The sequence below is a fragment of the Rhinopithecus bieti genome, unplaced genomic scaffold, assembly GCF_001698545.2.
Source record: "Rhinopithecus bieti isolate Rb0 unplaced genomic scaffold, ASM169854v2 scaffold_2254, whole genome shotgun sequence".
Classification (NCBI taxonomy): Eukaryota; Metazoa; Chordata; class Mammalia; order Primates; family Cercopithecidae; genus Rhinopithecus; species Rhinopithecus bieti.
The window spans coordinates 2,910,538-2,929,716 of record NW_016803982.1 but is presented as its reverse complement, the minus strand read 5'-3'; the positions used below and the strand labels follow the sequence as shown (position 1 = coordinate 2,929,716).

Genomic DNA, 19,179 nt, shown 5'->3' with positions numbered 1-19,179 from the left:
GGAAGCCTGATGTAATTCCTGCCTTCCCTGAATGTGACATGCTTCCTCCCATTTCTTTTCATTCCTGTGTAACATCTTTGTAATCTGGATGACCAAGATTAGATACTTCATTCTTCATAAAGCCTTCCTGCATCCTAGAACTCTCCCAACACTATTAGTATCCTCTTGTGGCAGTTACCTATTTTGATTTTACAGTTGACCCTTGAACAACACTGGTTTGAACTATGCAAGTCCATTTATCCTGGATTTTTTTTTCAATAAATATATTCTAAAATTATTTGAAGATTTGTGACCATTTGAAAAAGCTTTCAGACAAACCATATAGCCTAGAAATACCAAAGAAAGAAAAAGAAATGTCATGAATACATAAAATATAGAGAGATACTAGTCTGTTTCATCATTTGCTATTATAAAATATACAGAAATCTATTATAAAAGTTAACATTTATCAAAACTGACACAGAGACCATACATGGTGCCATTCAAAGCAGAGAGAAATGTACATAAACAGTAAAGACACAGCATGAAATCATAACCACATTAAGCTTCACTGTAATACATACTGTACTACTGTATAGTTTCAGAGCCACCTACTGTTGCTATTGGAGTGAGCTCAAGTGTTGCGAGTATCTGCTTAAAACACCGTGCGATGCTGATCACCGCCGTATGATCAGTTCTCTCTCCAGTAAATTGCATATGGCAGTGAAAAGTCATCGCTTATGGTTCTGGCGTATTTTTCATCATGTTTAGTGCAAACCATAAACCTTGAATAACACCATGGAATCCATACAAAGTGCTACTAGTAATGCTGGAGGTCCTCCCAAGAAGCAGAGAAAAGTCAAGACATTACAAGAAAAAGTTGAATAACTTGATAATGTTTGGTAGCTTGAGGTCTCCAGATGTAGTTTCCTGTCATTTCAAGATAAATGACTCCCATGTAAGGACCATTGTAAAAGAAAATAAAATGAAATTCATGAAGCACTTGCTGCATCTACACCAGCAGGTGTGAAAATCTTGCACTTTTTGTGAAACACCTTTCATTTCATATTGAAGATGCAGCTTTTATGTGCATGGAGGATTGCTATAAGAAAGGCATTCCCATAGGCTTGAATGTGACTGTCTATGGGAAGAGTGAAGTTGTTATATGGCAACTTGAAGCAAAAGGAAGGTGGAGGGATATGAAGCTGGATAATGTATTGCCAACCAAGAAGGGTTTGATAATTTTAGGAAGAGATTTGGCTTTAAAATGTGAATACAAAATGTGAAGGGGAAGCTGCTTCTGCCAACCAAGAGGCAGCAGATGAGTTCCAAGACACCGTTAAGAAAATCATTGAAGAGAAAGGATATCTGCTGAACAGGTTTTTAATGCAGACGCAAGTGCCTTATTCTGGGGGGAAGAAAAGCCACAGGGAACATTTCTTAGTAAGGAAAAGAAGCAAGCATGAGGAGTTAAGACAGTGAGGAATAGGCTAACTCTGTCTGTTCTGTGCAAAGGCAGTCAGGTTTATGATCTGCACTTATCTATGAAGCTGCTCATCTAGCCTTGAAGGAAAATGATGCACACCAGCTGCCAGTCTTCTGGTTGTACAACAAGAAGGCCTGGACCATGAGAACCCTTTTTATGGATTGATTCCATTAATGCTTTGTCCCTAAAGTCCAGAAGTGCCTTGCCAGTAAGAGACTGTCTTCTAAAGTTCTTTTGACATGGACAGTGCCCCAGCCACCCAGAACACATGTTTAACATCGAAGGCGTCGAAGTGGCCTGCTTCTCCCCAAACCCAACAAGTCTAATTCAGCCTCTAGCTCAGGGTATTGTAAGGACCTTTCAGGCTCATTATCCACAGTGCTATATGAAAAGGATCATTGACACTGTGGAAGAGAAAAAGTCTGGAAAGATTACACCACTGAAGATGCATTGTTGTCATATAAAAAGCTGTGAAAGCCATCAAGCCCAAAATTTTTGCTGGAGAAAACTTTGTCTGGATGTTGTGCATGACTTCACAGGATTTATGAAAGAGGCAACCAAGGAAATCATGAAAGAGCTTGTGGATTTGACATGAAAGGTGGAGTGGGGGGTGGGGTGGTGAAGGGTTTTAAGGTGCGGATCGTAGACGAATCCAAGAGTGAATAGACACTACACCCAAGGAATTAACAGAAAATGACTTGATGCAGATAAATGCTTCCGAATCAGTGCCAGAGGATGAGGAAGAAGACATAGAAGAATCAATGCCAGAAAACAGGATCACATCAGAGTGTGGCAGAAGGATTCTGATTATTAAAGACTGCTGTTGACTTATTTTATGACATGGACCCTTCTGTGATACTGGCAGTAAAACTAACACAAACAGTGAAAGAAGGATTGAACTCATATAGAAACATTTTTAGACAAATGAAAAAGCAAAAGCAGAGAAAAATTACAAAGTATTTTCATAAAGTTATGCCGAGTGTGCCGCCTCTCCTACCTCCCCTTCCACCTCCTCCAACCCCTGAGACAGCAAGACCAGCCTCTCCTCTTCCTCCTTCTCCTCAGTCTACTCAAGGTGAAGAGGAGGAGGAAGACTATTACGATGATCCACTTCCACTTGATGAATAGTAAATATATTTTCTCTTATGATTTGCTTCATAACATTTGCTTTATTGCAAGACTACAGTATTTAATATATATAATGTACGAAACGTGTAATTGACTATTTTCAGCATGGGTTTCAGTCAACAGTATGTTATTAGTGTTTACTTTTTTGGGGGCATCAAAAGTTACATGTGGATTTTTGTATGTGCAGGAGGTCTGCACCCCTAACCCTCATGTTATTCAGTCATCACCTGTACTTTGAAATTGTCATTGTGTACTAGGCTCAATTTTTTTCTACTAGATTACATACATCTTTTAAAAAATGACTTATTGAGGCATACTTGACATAACAAATTTCTAATATTCAAAGTATTCAATTTTATGAGTTTTGACATACGTATCCACCTGTGAAACCGTTACTACAGCCATGGTGTTGAACGCTTCTTTCACCTCCAGGAGCTTCCTTATGGTCTTTGCCATTTACCCTCCCTCTACCCCTTTCCCAGTGTAATCGCATGATCTGCTTTCTGTCGCTGTAGGCTCATTTGCATGTCCTAAAATTTTGTATTAATGGAATTATACATTTTATGCATTATTTTTGGTCTTGCTTTTTAAACTCAGCATAATTATTTTTAGATTCATCCTTGTTATTTCATATGTTATTGACTCTTTTTGTGTATATGTGGAATAGAATTCCATTGTATGGACAAACCCACTTTTGTTAATTCATTTGCCTGTTGATGGAGATTTAATTGCTTCTAGGTTTTGATTATAGTAAATAAAGCTGCTATTAAACTTTGTATGTAAGTCTTTGTATAGACATATGTTTTTATTTAACTTGACTTAATACACAGGAGTGAGTTGTCTGAATCAGTGAGTATATGTTTAACTTTTCCAGAAACTACCAAACTGTTCCAAAGTATGTGTATCATTTTATGTTGCCACCACAGTGTGACAATTCTCCTTGTTCCATATCCTGACTGGCACTTGCTGTTGTCTGGTCTTTTCACTTTGGCCATGTAAATTGGTATATTGGTGGCAGCTCGTTGTATTTCTTTAACAATAATGATGTTGAACAATTTTTCCTATGCTTAGTGGACATGTTGACTGTTTTTTTTTTTTTTACTTGGTTTGTTTTTTGTCTTATAATTGTGTTGTAAGTATTCTTTATATATTTGTAGATACAACTCCCTTGTTCAATATATGTCCTGTGGGCCAGAATTGGTGGCTTATGCCTGTAATCCTAGTACTTTGGGAGGCCAAGGTGGGTGGATCACTTGAGCCCAGGAGTTCGAGACCAGCCTGGGCAACATAGCAAAAATGTGTCTCTACAAAAAAATATAAAAATTAGCTGGGCGGCCGGGTGCCGTGGCTCATGCCTGTAATCCTAGCACTTCAGGAGGCCAAGGCAGGCAGATCACGAGGTCAGGAGATAGAGACCAACCTGGCCAACATGGTGAAAACCCGTCTCTAGTAAAAATACAAAAATTAGCTGGGTGTAGTGGCGTGTTCCTGTAATCCCAGCTACTCAGGAGGCTGAGGCAGGAGAATCGCTTGAACCCGGGAGGCAGAGGTTGCAGCGAGTGGAGATTGTGCCATTGCACTCTAGCCTGGCAACAGAGCGAGACTCCATCTCAAACAAAACAAAACAAAACAAAACAAATTAGCTGGGCGTGGTGGCATACACCTGTGGTCCCAGCTAGTTGGGAGACTGAGACAGGAGGATCCCTGAGCCTGGGAGGTTGAAGCTTCAGTGAGCCAAGATTGCACTACTGCACTCTGACCTAGGCGATAGAGTGAGACCCTGTCTGGAAAAATATTTATATATAGTAATAATAATATATTTAATGTGAATATTTTCTCTCAGGCTATAGTTTGCCATTTTATTTTCTTAATTGCCTCTTTTGGGGAGCAGACTTTAAGTTTGATGATGTACAGTTTGTCAATATTTTTATAGTTCATGGTTTTGTATACTAAGAATCTGCTGCCCACCTTAAGGTAACAGATTTTCCTCCATATTTTCTATTATAGTTATTAAAATAGTTTTAGGTTTGTGATTCATTTGGAGTTAATTTTTTGTCTGTGTTGTTAGGTGTTAGGGTTGAGGTTAATTTTTTTTTTTTTTTTTTTTTTTTTTTTTGAGATGGTGTCTAGCTCTTTCACTGAGGCTGGAGTGCAGTGGTGCGATCTTGACTCACTGCAACTTCCACCTCCAGGGTTCAAGTGATTCTCCTGCCTCAGCCTCCCAAGTAGCTGGGATTACAGGCACCTGCTACCACACCCAGCTAATTTTTGTGGTTTTAGTAGAGATGGGGTTTCACTGTGTTGGCCAGGCTGGTCTTGAACTCCTTACCTCATGATCTGCCTGCCTCGGCCTCCCAAAGTGCTGGGATTACAATTGTGAGCTACCGTGCCTGGCTTTTTTTTTTTTTTTTTTTTTGGTCCAAATGGTTAGCTGGTTGTTCTAGTACCATTTATTGAAACGACATTTATTAGGTTGGTGCAAACATAATTGCTGTTTTTGCATTGCTGAAATTTGCTGTTTGATATTGAAATACATTCTTGAATAGATGTGGTTATGTTATACATCATTTTAATGTACATTTCTTGCTTTGTTTTTTTTTTTGCTAATGACTTATTACTTGCTGTTTATTTTATATTTAGAGTATGGAAATGATGTTAGACAAAAAGCAAATCTGAGCAGTTTTCTTATTTGAGTTCAAAATGGGACGTAAAGAGCAGAGACAACTTTGCACGTCAGCAACGCATTTGGCCCAGGAACTGCTGATGAACATACAGTGCAGTGATGGTTCAAGAAGTTCTGCGAAGGAGATGAGAACCTTGAAGATGAGGAGCGTAGTGGCCAGCCTTCGGAAGTTGATAGCAACCAATTGAGAGCAGTGGTCGAAGCTGATCCTTTTATAACTACATGAGAAGTTGCTGAAGAACTTAGTGTCAACCATTCTATGGTCATTTGGCATTTGAAGCAAATTGGAAAGATGAAAAAGCTCCACAAGTGGGTGCCTCATGAGCTGACTGAAAATTTAAAAAATCGTCATTTTGAGGTGTAGTCTTTTCCTATTCTACACAGCAATGAACCATTTTTTGGATTGTGACGTGTGAGGAAAAGTGGATTTTATATGACAGCCAGTGATCATCAGCTCAATGACTGGACCAAGAGGAAGCTCCAAACCACTTCCCAAAGTCAAACTTGCACCAAAAGAAGGTCATGGTCACTGTTTGGTGGTCTGTTGTTGGTCTGATCCACTACAGCTTTCTGAATCCTGGTGAAACCATTACATCTGAGAAGTATGCTCAGCAAATCTATGAGATACACCCAAAACTGCAATGCCTGCAGCTGGTGTTGGTCAATGGAAAGGGCCCATGTTTTCTCCATGACAGCACCCAACTGCACGTTCCACAACCAATGCTTAAAATTTGAACGAGTTGGGCATGAAGTTTTGCCTCATCCGGCATATTCACCTGACCTCTTACCAACTGACCATGACTTCAAGCATCTCAATAACTTTTTGCAGGGAAAATGCTTCCACAACCAGCAGGATGCAAAAAATGCTCTCCAAGAGTCCGCCAAATCCCAAAGCATGGATTTTTACGCTACAGGAATAAACAAACTTATTTCTTATTGAGAAAAAGGAGCTGATGTAATGGTTCCTATTTTGATTGATAAAAATGTGTTTCAGCCTGGTTTTGATGATTTAAAATTCATGGCCCCAAACCACAATTACTTTTGCACCACCCTAATATAGCCTGTTGACTTGACTTGTCAATACCAAGCTTCTTAAGTTTACATTTACTGTTTTATTGATACCACAAGTTCAGATATTTTTTGTTGTTAATAGAAGTCAAGGAAATAAGTAATCTTGAATGGTTTCTGCTAGGTCATAGAACAATGATGATAAATTTCTCCACATTATCAGAATTCCATTTTTCACTGATTCATTGTTCTTCAATTTGATGTCATTTTACTTTTAGGTGTTACACATAATATTGCGTTACTTCGAGAGGTGATAATCAACTCACGCTTTGTAAAAGGAGACATCAGCACTAAATTTCTCTCTGACGTGTATCCTGATGGCTTCAAAGGTTTGTATGCAGTAAAAATATTTTAGTGTTTTAAAGCTGTTATTTTTATACTTTATTGTAATACATAATTTCATTGCATTTTGAAATTAAGGCCTTTTGGCTTATATTATACTTAATTAGCATTTTTAGAACATGCAAGACTGTTTACATTCGTAATTTTGAGTATTTATGGGTGACTCATGAGTGTGATAATCTGCAGTCTTGTGGAGGGCAGAATTCAACCATATGGAATGTTCTATGAGTCCAGTGTTTTGAAGCAAAACATGTAGATAGATGATTAGCCTACCTTTTTGGTTTCTGAAAATCAAATCAGATTTGTATTTTCTCCTGAGGTGAGTATATAAGGAACTCTTCTAAAGTGATTGTTAAAAGATATGTTTATGAAAATAGCACAGAATATTTCCAAAAACCAGATTCTAGTCCTGTTAATGAAAAGCTAGGAAGATGATGATTTTATTCTGAAAAATGAAATTTTGAATAAAGTAATGAGTGGAATGTGAAATTAACACTCCAAAGTTCTCAGCGAGCGTTTCCAGGTAGTAGAAAAATTGCTCATCAAGTGAGAGATAGAGAAAACCCTTTAGTGAGCATTCAAAATATAGTTAACATAAGATATATAGAAACAAGATTTAGATGAGACTTAATAGAAATGTTATTCAGGTGAAAGCCTCTACATACATTTTTAATGAGCTAGTGATGTATGAAGGTTAGATAGTCTGTCCCATATTTCAAGTGTTCTTTATATCCATTAAAGTGTTTTATTGTAAAATGACTCACATTCATGTTAGGAGCTATATATAGATTCAGGTCAAGTTGATGTCGTTGAGTTGTTGAATGCATTTATAAAGCAGTTTTCCACTCAGAATTTACAATACAGAGTTTTCGTAAGACTCAACAGAGATAACTGATTTCAATATTCTTTTAAAACAGTAGTGTTATAGAGTTTTATCACTAGTATTAAGGCAAATGAAGAATGGCTCTGATTTGGGATCTTAAAACAAAACTAATGATTTATTAGGTTGTTTTCCTAAACTTCTGAATTTTAAAATACAAAATAAAATACAACCAGGATAGTAGTTTTATACTTTTGTGATTATTCTTTTAGTATTTGTTGGTTTAATGAGGCTAAGAACCCCTTAGGTTATTGCTTTTCATTTTATCCCTAGCACAAAACGTAATAGATACTAAGTATTTGTTGAATTAATGAAAAAAAGAAATCTTACCCATAGTATCGATGAGAAAGGATTACTTTGGATTTTTTTTTTGAGACGAAGTTTTGCTCTTTTGCCCAGGCTGGAGTGCAGTGGCACAATCTTGGCTTACTGCAACTCCGCCTTCTGGTTTCAAGCGATTCTCCTGCTGTAGCTTCCTGAGTAGTTGGGATTACAGGTGCATGTCACCACACCTGGCTAATTTTTGTATTTTTAGTAGAGACAGGGTTTCACCATGTTGGCTAGGCTTGAACTGGATCTCCTGACCTTGTGATCTGCCTGACTTGGCCTCCCAAAGTGCTGGGATTACAGGCATGAGCCACTGTACCCGGCTGCTACTTTGGATGTTTTAAATCATTTATACATGTATCCAGATAACCAATTCTTTCTATTTTGATACTAACATTTAGTTTCTTGCCCTTCCTAAAATTTTAATTAAAAGTTGTAGATGTTTTGAAGTGGACTTAGGACTTCCATGTTTTCATGTCTGCCTGGCTAATTCAGTGATAGTGATAAGACAGGAAACAGTGGGCAGAAGGAGAAAGCAGGGAAAAACTACAGAGAACCTTTAGAACAAACGTATGCGTGTATGGGTATTTATATAGATACACATATACACATTTATATATAAGTCTCTATATATGTGTGTATGGCAAAGTATCCCACAGAAGAAGAAAATGGGGCATTTACATTTTCTAGTCAGAGTTGGTTACTATGTGCTGGACTTTTAGCAACAATAGAGAATATCCCAAATCCTCTAGACAAGGGATCCCCTTCAAACTCAGAAATGTACTTAAACCTAAATATTGCAGTTTTCTGTGATGCATATAATCTATTACATTTCTTTTTTGGTAAGGAATTGACAGCTTGGACACCATAATTTTGTTTTTTATGCTTAGACCAGATAGGAACACAATTTAAAAAATTGTCATACGTTGCTTTTAGCAATTATTTAGTTGCAGCCTTCATTTTACATGTGAGGAAACTAGAGCTCTGAGATATCCGTAAAGCTAAATGACCAATAAGATAATAATGCCAGGAATTGAACCTAGGCTTATTCAACTCCTGCTTGAGTAGTCGTTGAGTTATACTGAGATTCAAATTCATAAATCACAGATGTTTTCAATCAGGGTTTGCTACTTGTTGTTATATTGCCTCTAAATATTTTAGAAACACACTCCTATATTTGCCATTCTTAATGTCTCCCTCTTATTTTATTTTCTCGTTATTTTCATGTCATTTGTTCTTTGAATGGTTACTGTCTCTCATTCTTCTTCAGATTGCTGTATTTCTCATTCTCCATTTTTCCCCCAGATCAGGTCTTAGATATATTAAACTGTATCATCTTTGACTGTTTGATATATGTGCCCTAGAGACCGCGGGAAGTGGTAACTACAGTTAATCCAGGATCCTCTCCATATGTTTGGGGCCAGGTCATTTTGCTCCTTTGGGGTTCCCCATCTGCTTCCCATCTGTCCAGCTGTCCTAGGCACTATTCATAGGCAAGCACCTATTTTTATGAGTGCATTAACATTTTCTATTGTATATGTTTATTATCCCACATTTGTGTGGATGTAAACTAAGTTTTACTAGAGATTCTTAGAGTTAAACTTTGAAACGATTGCTTCTAAAATAAAAAAATAAGATACATGGGAAATTATTCTTGTCATTTCTTTAGATGTGAATGTTGAAAAGCTGTTTCTCTTGATTCTGAAAATAAATGGAATATGAGGAAGAAGATATTTTAAGAACTATAATTTCATTTGGCCTATAATGAACATTTTGGGCTTTTTTCTCTGATACTTTCCTATACTTCAACCTCAGGCCTCATCAAAAGAAATTGTCAGATTTATCTCTTTCTTTTAAGAAGTTACAGATCTTCTGGTAAAAATTTCATTCAACACAGAAAGTATATAATTAATTATACTTCTGTTTTTTCCGTTGAATTTAGTCAAGTATGTCTACACTTTTAAGAATACTACTATGATATTTGGACTGAATTCAATCATTAATTCAACAAATAATTGGTGTAGGCTGTAGAAGAAAATCAAAGATGGGTATATTTTACCTGCTCTTAATGAGCTGACATCATGAGAGAAATAGTCATGTAAAGTACCAAGTGTAGTAGAGGACAGGATAAGGTAAGTGCCTGGTAAAGATGTAAGCAAAGTATCTTGATAGAATAGCAAAACAAAACAAAACAAAAAACGAAAACAAAACAAAACAAAAACCACCCAAAACCCAGTTCCATTTGAGGGAATCAAGAATGACTTTAAGGATGAGGTAGCATTTAGACTATTGGAATACCTCTCCACGGACTCTCTCTATGGGAGCTGGGCTGCACTTGTGGGAGCCACGTGTGCACATCTTCATAAGCCAATCCCCTTTGAAGTTGGTGGTTTGAAATCAGCCATGAAGAAAGTATTTACTATAAGGAAATTGGTTGTACCCTGTGGCTTTTCTCCTTCCCACACACCTCAGTTGTTTGTTAAGCATTTACCAGCAAACCACTGCCTGACTCTTTGGCCTGCATATTGAGCAGAGTCCCTGGTGTAAAAAGGAAAAGGATTACTCATCTAGGGAGGAAGACCTAGAAGACTCACTAAGGACAGGTGGTGCTCAGTTTTAGAGCTGCTGTTGTAGGAGGCAGATGACTGTGCTTACTGAAAAACAAGAAGAACACTTAAAAATACTGAATTAGAGGAGAAAGACATAATGAACTAAAAATCTGTGATTTTTCTAAATAAAACAATTCAGCAGTCAGTGTGAAAGGTAGGATGGTCACTACTAAGATCCAAATTAGTGACTCAAAGGAATAAATAGAAGTATCTCAAAATATGTAGCAAAAAGGTAAAGAGAATGAAATCATAGAAAATGATAAGAGATATGGAGGGAAGATCCAAAAGATTTTACACATAAATGCATACTAGGAGTTCCATGAAAAGAAAAATGGGAATGAAGGATATATTTAAAGAAATAATAGAGAATGTTTTCTCACTGTTCTTAAGAAAGTGTTAGGTACTCTTGGAAAGAGCCACTGAGATTCAGACAGGATTAATTTAAAAAGTAACTCCACTAGGCATATAAAAAACAAATACTTTTTTAAAGCTTCTAGCAGAAAAGAAAGAAGATGCGAGGAATGTACAGTGAGATTATGTTCGTACTCTATAAACTGGAAGTTAGAAATCTTAGAATAGTGTCTGCTACATAGGAAGGAATTTGACTCAAGAGTACTATACCCAGCTAAGATATCGTCATCAATATAAACAAAGTTGTTTTCAGTTAAATAAGGATTCAGAACTATTTTACCATATATATTCCTTTTGAGGAAATTGCTAAAGAAAATACTTTAACCAGTTTTGAGGTAAGATGATAGCTTAAAAATATACACTTTTTTTTTGCCCTATCCCCAAATCCACTGACTTGAGTTTTTTAAAGACACAAGCCCACTAGGAAAAAGAAAGGAAATAGCATTTGGTAAAATGAAAAGCTGAAAGATGATTCTTAACTGGCTTAGTAACCTAAGAAAGTTTAATCCTCAGCTGACAATGGAGAAACTGAGAAGTAGCTCATTATCACTGCAGAACCCTTCAGAAGTCTCAATAATTATTAGCTCCAGGTACCGTGGGAAATTCCTAAAGGAGCACTACTGGCCTAAAATCTCTGTAAAATTTTCTCCATATCACTTCCTTCACTCTTCAGAGTAAGGCGACTCTCTCTCCCTCATCCTGGTTAAAGCTTTCAGATTCTTTTCTGCAGAGGATAAAAACCAGGGGGCACCAGGCACAGGGGGACAAAGAATTGAGGGAACAGGGACATACTAAATGTGACACTCCCTGCCCCAGCCTTCATTCCTCAGTTGGTTCCCAGGATACTGGCAGACACACAGGTACACACAGACATGAGAGTAGAAGATCCTTGAAAAATCTCACCCCAGTGATATTACTTAAAGATTCCCCAATAAAATAGTCCAGCCACATTACCCTACAGACAAAGCTGCCAATGGTCAACAAAGCCATAGCCCACAAAGAGAGAACGGGCCTGGCTGAGAATCAGGACCTCTATCCGCATTATGTAATACAACACTATGGCCGGGCGCGGTGGCTCATGCCTGTAATCCCAGCACTTTGGGAGGCCGAGTGGGGTGGATCACCTGAGGTCGGGAATTCGAGGCCAGACTGACTAACCTGGAGAAACCCCGTCTCTACTAAAAATACAAAATCAGCCGGGCGTAGTGGCATGTGCATGTAATCCCAGCTATTCGGGAGGTTGAGGCAGGAGAATCGCTTGAACCCAGGAGGTAAAGGTTGTGGTGAGCCGAGATCGTGCCACTGCACCCCAGCCTGGGCAACAAGAGCAAAACTGTCTCAAAAAACAAAAACAAACACACAGAAAAACCAGAAAACACTACATTTAGTGGGAACCAATGCATAGCTGTTAAAATAAATGGTAGACCTAAAACCACTTGGGAAATACGCAGGTCAGGCTTCTTGAAAACTGCATCATGCCAATGAGGGTGGCCAGTAGCATCAGGGTCATAGTGGCATGTCACAAAGCTTGTGGGTGCTGCTACATGGTTTTGAACTCCAGTAATTCGTGGCTTAATGAACAAGGAGAGGAGATAATAAACATATAGGGGTTGGGACTTGTACTTGAAATTACCTCCCCAGAAGTTTAAGAAGGTAATAGTTGTGAGGAGGAAGTTTTTCTCCTTTTAATCACAAATACTTATAGAGCCTGTTGGATCAAAGGTTGTGCTCTAGGCTCTGGGAATACAGAAGTAAACTTGTCAAAAAGCCTAAGGCTTTTAAAACCAAGAGCTGCAGCTTTTTCCAGACATGTCTTCACTGAAGAGCCCATTGTGCCCAGCCTCGCTGACAGCGCAGTAGAGGCTCTAAGCTTGAATGCTGTGAACGTTCCAAGGCTGAGTTTAAGAAAGCCTTAGAACTCCATCTAGACCTGTAACAAGTACAAGTGACTTGCTCCTCTGAAGAGTGCTTGAGGCTGCATGTGTCCCGCATGTGAGGCTGGAGCTCTCAGTCCTTCTGCCTCCTCAACACCTGTATTCCACACGTACCCAGCAGCATCCTCTCAGTCTTCTCCATCAGGTTTGGGGGAGAGGGGAAACCAAGTGTCGGATTACAGCAGTCTTGGTTTATGTTCACACTCGCTGAAAGGGGTAGGAAGAATTGGAGAGCTTTTTAAATACATACTGTGCCCCCAAGTTGCAGGTGCGTAGGATTCTTCAGTAAACAGAAAAAGGAGCTGCCCTCATGGGACTTAACATTCCAGCAGGTTAGCAGGCAGCATGCATTCCCAGCTCCCCTCGTGGCAGCCAGGCAGGGTTTACAGATTAGAAGCTACTCAGAAAAGGGAATGAGGTACATTCGCCTTAGCTTACTAGCCCAGAATGCAGTGTCGGTGTGTCTGACTCAACACCAAACTGGTCCACCACCCCCAGAGGGCAAACAGTGGAGACCATTCAAAGGGAGCTCAAGGTCAGAGCCAGGGAAGACATGCCTTACTTAGTATCAGGCTGCAGGGGACCTTGCAGAGATCGAGGCCACTCTGGCCTATGATCAGGAGTAGCATTATGCTAGAATCGTTATAAGAATAGGTCAGTTATGATCAGACTTCTTATACAGAGCCTGTTGGAACTGAGTCTCTGTTTTGAAGTGGAATAGCAATAAAATGCTTGAAGTTGATGTGCATCATATCAGTTTGCCCGGGAGATGTGATGAATGATGGTCCATTTTATTTGGGGGACCGCTCTTGATATTGCCTGAATCTGGGCACTAATAGTTGGTTAGACCAGAGGAAATACTGATTGAGCATCTTGCAGTGAATGGGTTCCCCTAATGCACTGCCTCTTCCCTTGCTGATGGTATATACTGTGCATATGTGTCTAAAGAACTGACTTCTAAAGGACTTTGATTGTGAACCACCATGAGAAATACATTTTACATCCTGCCATAGTATACACGCATATAAACACACACAACATTGTCATGTAAAATACCGTGTTTAAAGTGCTCTGATAATTTGTCTTGCTGTACATGACACATTAAGCTGGCTTCATGAACTACTAAACAGTTTCTTTACACAGTTCGATCAATATCAGTCCAGAACAGTTGTATTCAAAGTGAGATCTGCTGACTGGTAGCATCAGCATCACCCTGGAGCTTGTTAGAAATGCAGATTATTACCCCTTGCCCTCATACCTTTTACCAGTCAGTCCGCTGGTGAAGCACACACAGCACCTTTAATCCAGGTGATTCTGATGTTTGGTGAAGTTTGAGAAGCACTGGTTCTTTTTACACTCCAGAGAGCTTTTGTGATTATATGTATTGATATTTACCACATTATAAATTAAAACTGAGGAGCTTGAAAATATCTACTCATTTGTTCTGGAAGTCATAGTAATAAATCCATTCCGTGTTGACATGAGAGCAGTGATGTCATCACATCACACAATGTGTGTCCCTTGGATCTGGGAACCTCTGCGGTATACTCTTGAGAAAACTAGAGTTAAAAAAGCAAATACATTTTAGTAGTTGTATGAAAATCGTTTGACCTTGGAAGGACTCCTGGGGACTCCCAGTTGTTGGCAGGTCACGCTATGAGAACTGTTCTTCTCAACTATGTGTTTTGACAAGACTGAGACCAAATTTTTGTAATACTTCTCATATAGAATAATTATGTAATCATATGGAATGTTTTCATCACTGCTTAGGTGTCTGGGTAAAATGAGGAACTTTCCAATGCCCATAAGAGTATGGTTTATTAGGCCGTCGTGAGGATCTAGTATTGAATTCCCAGAACCAGTTGGTAAATCCCGTATTTGTATTATGTTTTATGTAATGTCTAGGTTTGTCTCAAAGAGGGTGGCTTACCTGTGCTCTCCTTGCCCTTCAGGGAGCAGATAGATTACTTCCCTGTGGAAAATTGTGCTGTAGATATTGAACGCATTTGTATCTTAATTTTCAATGTTTTTAGTCTTACTTGTATTTTGAGTGATTTTTAGACATAATGTTTAAATTACTTCATTTCTTCCAAATAAGTTTAGGCAACTAGTTTTTTTTTTCTTTTTTTCGAATCATACATTTGTTTCTTGGTATCTGTGGGTGATTGGTTCTAGGACCCTTTCAGATACAGAAATCCACAGAAGCTCAAGTCCCTGGTGTTGTATTTACATATAACCTACACATGTCCTCCCTGTACTTTAAATCATCTCTAGATTACGTATAATGCTTATACAATGTAAATGCTACATAAATCATCGTTATACTGCATTGCTTTGGGAAAAATGACAAGAAAAAAAAGCCTGTACATGTTCAATACAGACAACAATACATTTTTTTTCCCTCAAATATATTCAACCTGCAGTTGTTTGAATCCATGGAGGGTTGACTGTAAAAGTAGCACCTTATGGCTGACGAGCCAGCATTCAAGTTGCTCATACTGTCCTATTTAATACTCTACTATCTGTATGTAGTACTGTGGTAAATAGTTTTAGATTTGTGATGAGGTTACAGAGCTGTCAAGGGACGTTTTAACCTGTAGACCGTGGAGTATTAGAATCCTACCTTGACTCACAACCTTCTTGAAGAATTATGCAAATTCTTCAATCAGTCACTCACCCCAGGCCTTCGCGGCCTGCCGACTGTTCCAGGTTCAGCTGTGTAGTGGTAGGAAGATAGTATGAGTGAGAGGAGGAGAGAGATTGGTTGTTTGATTGGGATTCATGCAGAGAGGCAGAAGAATCACGGTGTGATATTCTTTGGATCTTCGCACTAGAAAGCATTGCCTTGTCTGTGTCCTTGACCAGCCGCTCTCCTTTTCTCCAGGGACTGGGGTGTCTTGCACGCTATCCTCACTTTCCTCAGCGGGGAAGCTGGGCTGGGAAGGTACAGAGAGAAGCAGATGTGAGGAGCTTATGCTTTTCCTGGAGAGCTCTGTGTGGATTTTTTTTTAAAATTGTTTTTGTTCTGTGCATCTGTTTAATATCTTCTTTCCCAAATTAAACTTCTTTTCCAATATAAACTTCCCGTGGGCAGGATTTTGTTGTCTTATTTGAATGGTCTTGCTCCCTCAACGTCTGCACACCCCAGTGCCTAGTACAATCCTAGCTGCATAATAGATGCCCTATAAAATACTTGTTTGAATGACTAGTAATTCTATAGGAGAGAAGCACAGATGTTAACATATATGATTGACTGATTGATTGGTTGATTGATTTCCCTCAGGACACATGCTAACCAAGAGCGAGAAGAACCAGTTATTGGCAATAGCATCGTCATTGTTTGTGGCTTTCCAGTTAAGAGCACAACATTTTCAAGAAAATTCAAGGTATGGTAATCATTTAAAACAGAATAAATGAGCAGAACAATATTGATAATCCAATCTACATAGGAAATAACTAGTAAAAGATGTGGCTGATCTCAGTTCTAGAGATCTTATGGGTCTTTGGAGAAGTATAATAAAGTCACACTGTATAGATATGATATTGCTTACATTTTGTTTAAACAAGTTTTTTAAGTTCAGAAAGGATAAAAGGATCTTGGCCCTTTTAATTTGAACCTAAGAAGATATTCTGAAATCTGATGGGAAATCCATTCGAGTAGTTAGTGTTTATGATTTCTGTTTTATTTATTTATCTTGAAAAACGTTTGGAGAAGTATATTAAAAGTAGAAATGAATGTGGGCAGTTAAAAAAATATATATCAGAAACTAGTGAAGACACAAGAAGGAATTAACACCAGGTTGAGTTAGTCATTTGTGAGGCGCAAGTGTGCCTTTTAGCTTCCTAGTGACCCAGGTAAAAGGGGAACATGCTTTATATCAGGATAAATAGAAAGAAAACCTCAATGTCATTGGTGCTTCTAGAGAGAGGATTATTTATTATGAATGTGTGTTTACTTGCTGGAACAATCCTTTTAAAGGAATCATGCTGTTAATAAATTGTTACTTCAATTTCTTTTCCTTTTACTTTTCACAAGAGGAAGAACAAAGATTAAAAAAAAGTAAAAAAAAAGATGGAAGGTGACCAACTAGCTTTGAAAAGCACAAATCAGAAACTGAAATTACCCCTGAAGAATTAGGCAGAGGAGAAACTAAATTGGATTTAGGCTGTATCTTAGTGGCTAATGCGGTTTTATTCCAAAAATCTCAGTGTAGTTGGTACTCTTCACTTGTTCTCTTTACCTAGAAAGAATAGGAAGCTTACGGTGCATCTTTGTAAAAGTTATGATTTGGTAGCTACCAGGGAGAGATGAAGGGATATAGAATATCAGTAAATGAATGACTGGACGGAGGAGGAAAATCGTCAGTAGAACCATGAATCTGCTTGTGCATCTGTTTAATATCTTCTTTCCCAAATTAAACTTCTTTCCCAATATCAACTTCCCGCGAGCAGGATTTTGTTGTCTTATTTGAATGGTCTTGCTCCCCCAGTGTCCGCACACCCCAGTGCTTGTTGTTTGGTTGTTTTTTCTCCCTATAGTTGTGCTGTCTAGTATGGGAGGCACTAGCCATGTATGGCAATTAAGATTAAAGTGAATGGAAGAACCCTTTTCAAAGTCACCTGAAATGTGGCTACATTTCAGCTGTTCCGTAGCCACACGTGCTTAGCAGCAACTGCTCAACTCAGAGAGCCTTTCCACCATGGCAGGTGTATTTCCATCAAGTTCTGTTGGACAGCGTTTGTCTGGAGGGATGTGTGTGTAGGAGAGAATGTTGCTTTTGTTTTAAAACCTGAATGCCATATTTCTTATTATTCTTTTGATAAATGCAGTATTCATATCCTAATTACCTTCAGATGTTATTTGGACCTTGATTATTTCAGAAGTTCTGAGTGTAGCTAAATATGACTGGTTTGATTTTTAAGAAATGTATGCAAGTTATTTTCAGAGAGTGCTGCCTTACTGTGTGGAAGAATCTGAAAAGGGCTTAAAAAGATGGAGAATAGGCCGGGCGCGGTGGCTCAAGCCTGTAATCCCAGCACTTTGGGAGGCCGAGACGGGCGGATCACGAGGTCAGGAGATCGAGACCATCCTGGCTAACACGGTGAAACCCCGTCTCTACTAAAAAATACAAAAACTAGCTGGGCGAGGTGGCGGGCGTCTGTAGTCCCAGCTACTCGGGAGGCTGAGGCTGGAGAATGGCGTAAACCCGGGAGGCGAAGCTTGCAGTGAGCTGAGATCTGGCCACTGCACTCCAGCCCGGGCAACAGAGCGAGACTCCGTCTCAAAAAAAAAAATAAAAAAAAAAATAAAAAAAAGATGGAGAATAAAAATTACCTGTAATCCCATAATTATTCAATAATTACTTTTAATGTTTTGGTAGAATCCCTTCAAAGTATATGTATATGTATATATGTGTGTGTATATATGTATTTTTATATACATACATGTAGCATTTATACTTTGCATAGAGTCATCCTGGGAATATGGTTTGAATTACTTGTGCAAGATAAACAGCAGTATATTAATCACCCATGCACTCATTATCTAGCTTCAACAACCATAAAAAACTACCTTCCTTGTTTCATCTTTACCTCTACCCACTCCACACTTTCCCCATTTGTTAATTTTTCAAGGTAAAATGTACAAACACACATATATACACTTCTTACCTGTACAGTTTTTGTTTTTATTTTTTGAAACAGAGTCTTGCTGTGTTGCCCAGGCTGGAGTGCAGTGGTGCAATCTCGGCTCACTGCAGCCTTCATCTCCCGGGTTCAAGCGATTCTCCTGCCTCAGCCTCCCGAGTAGTTGGGACTACAGGCATACACCACCACATCTGGCTAATGTTTTTTTGTAGTTTTAGTAGAGATGGGGTTTTACCATGTTGTATGGGCTAGTCTCAAACTCCTGGGCTCATGTAATCCAGTTTGCCAGCCTTGGCCTCCCAAAGTGCTGGGATTACAGACCTGAGCTAGGCGAAACCTCGTCTCTACTATAAGTACAAAAATTAGCCAGGCGTGGTGGCGGGTGCCTGTAATCCCAGCTACTAGGGAGGCTGAGGGAGGAGAATTGCTTGAACCCAGGAGGTGGAGGTTGCAGTGAGCCAAGAACGTGCCACTGCACTCCAGCCCTGGGCAACAAAAGCGTGACTCCGTCTCAAACAAACAAACAAAAATAAGCTAAACAATCTAATAAAAAACGGGCAATAGGTTTGACATAGACTTTTTATCAGAGAAGATAAATGAATGGCACGTAAGTTCATGATAAAATGCTCAGCATCATCAGTTAGTGGAGAAACAAAATCACATATTTATATCACTGCACACCCACT

The 19,179-nt window shown here is 38.8% G+C and overlaps 1 protein-coding gene across 1 annotated transcript in view; it reads left to right on the top strand.

Annotated features, from left to right (window-relative positions):
- The window catches only part of PCCA (propionyl-CoA carboxylase subunit alpha), a 478,959-nt gene that overhangs the window by 245,118 nt on the left and 214,662 nt on the right, over positions 1-19,179 (top strand). The window contains exons 19-20 of the mRNA XM_017861220.1: positions 6,563-6,673; positions 16,131-16,233. Of these exons, the coding sequence (XP_017716709.1) occupies positions 6,563-6,673; positions 16,131-16,233 (214 nt within the window). The remainder of the gene's footprint in view (positions 1-6,562; positions 6,674-16,130; positions 16,234-19,179) is intronic.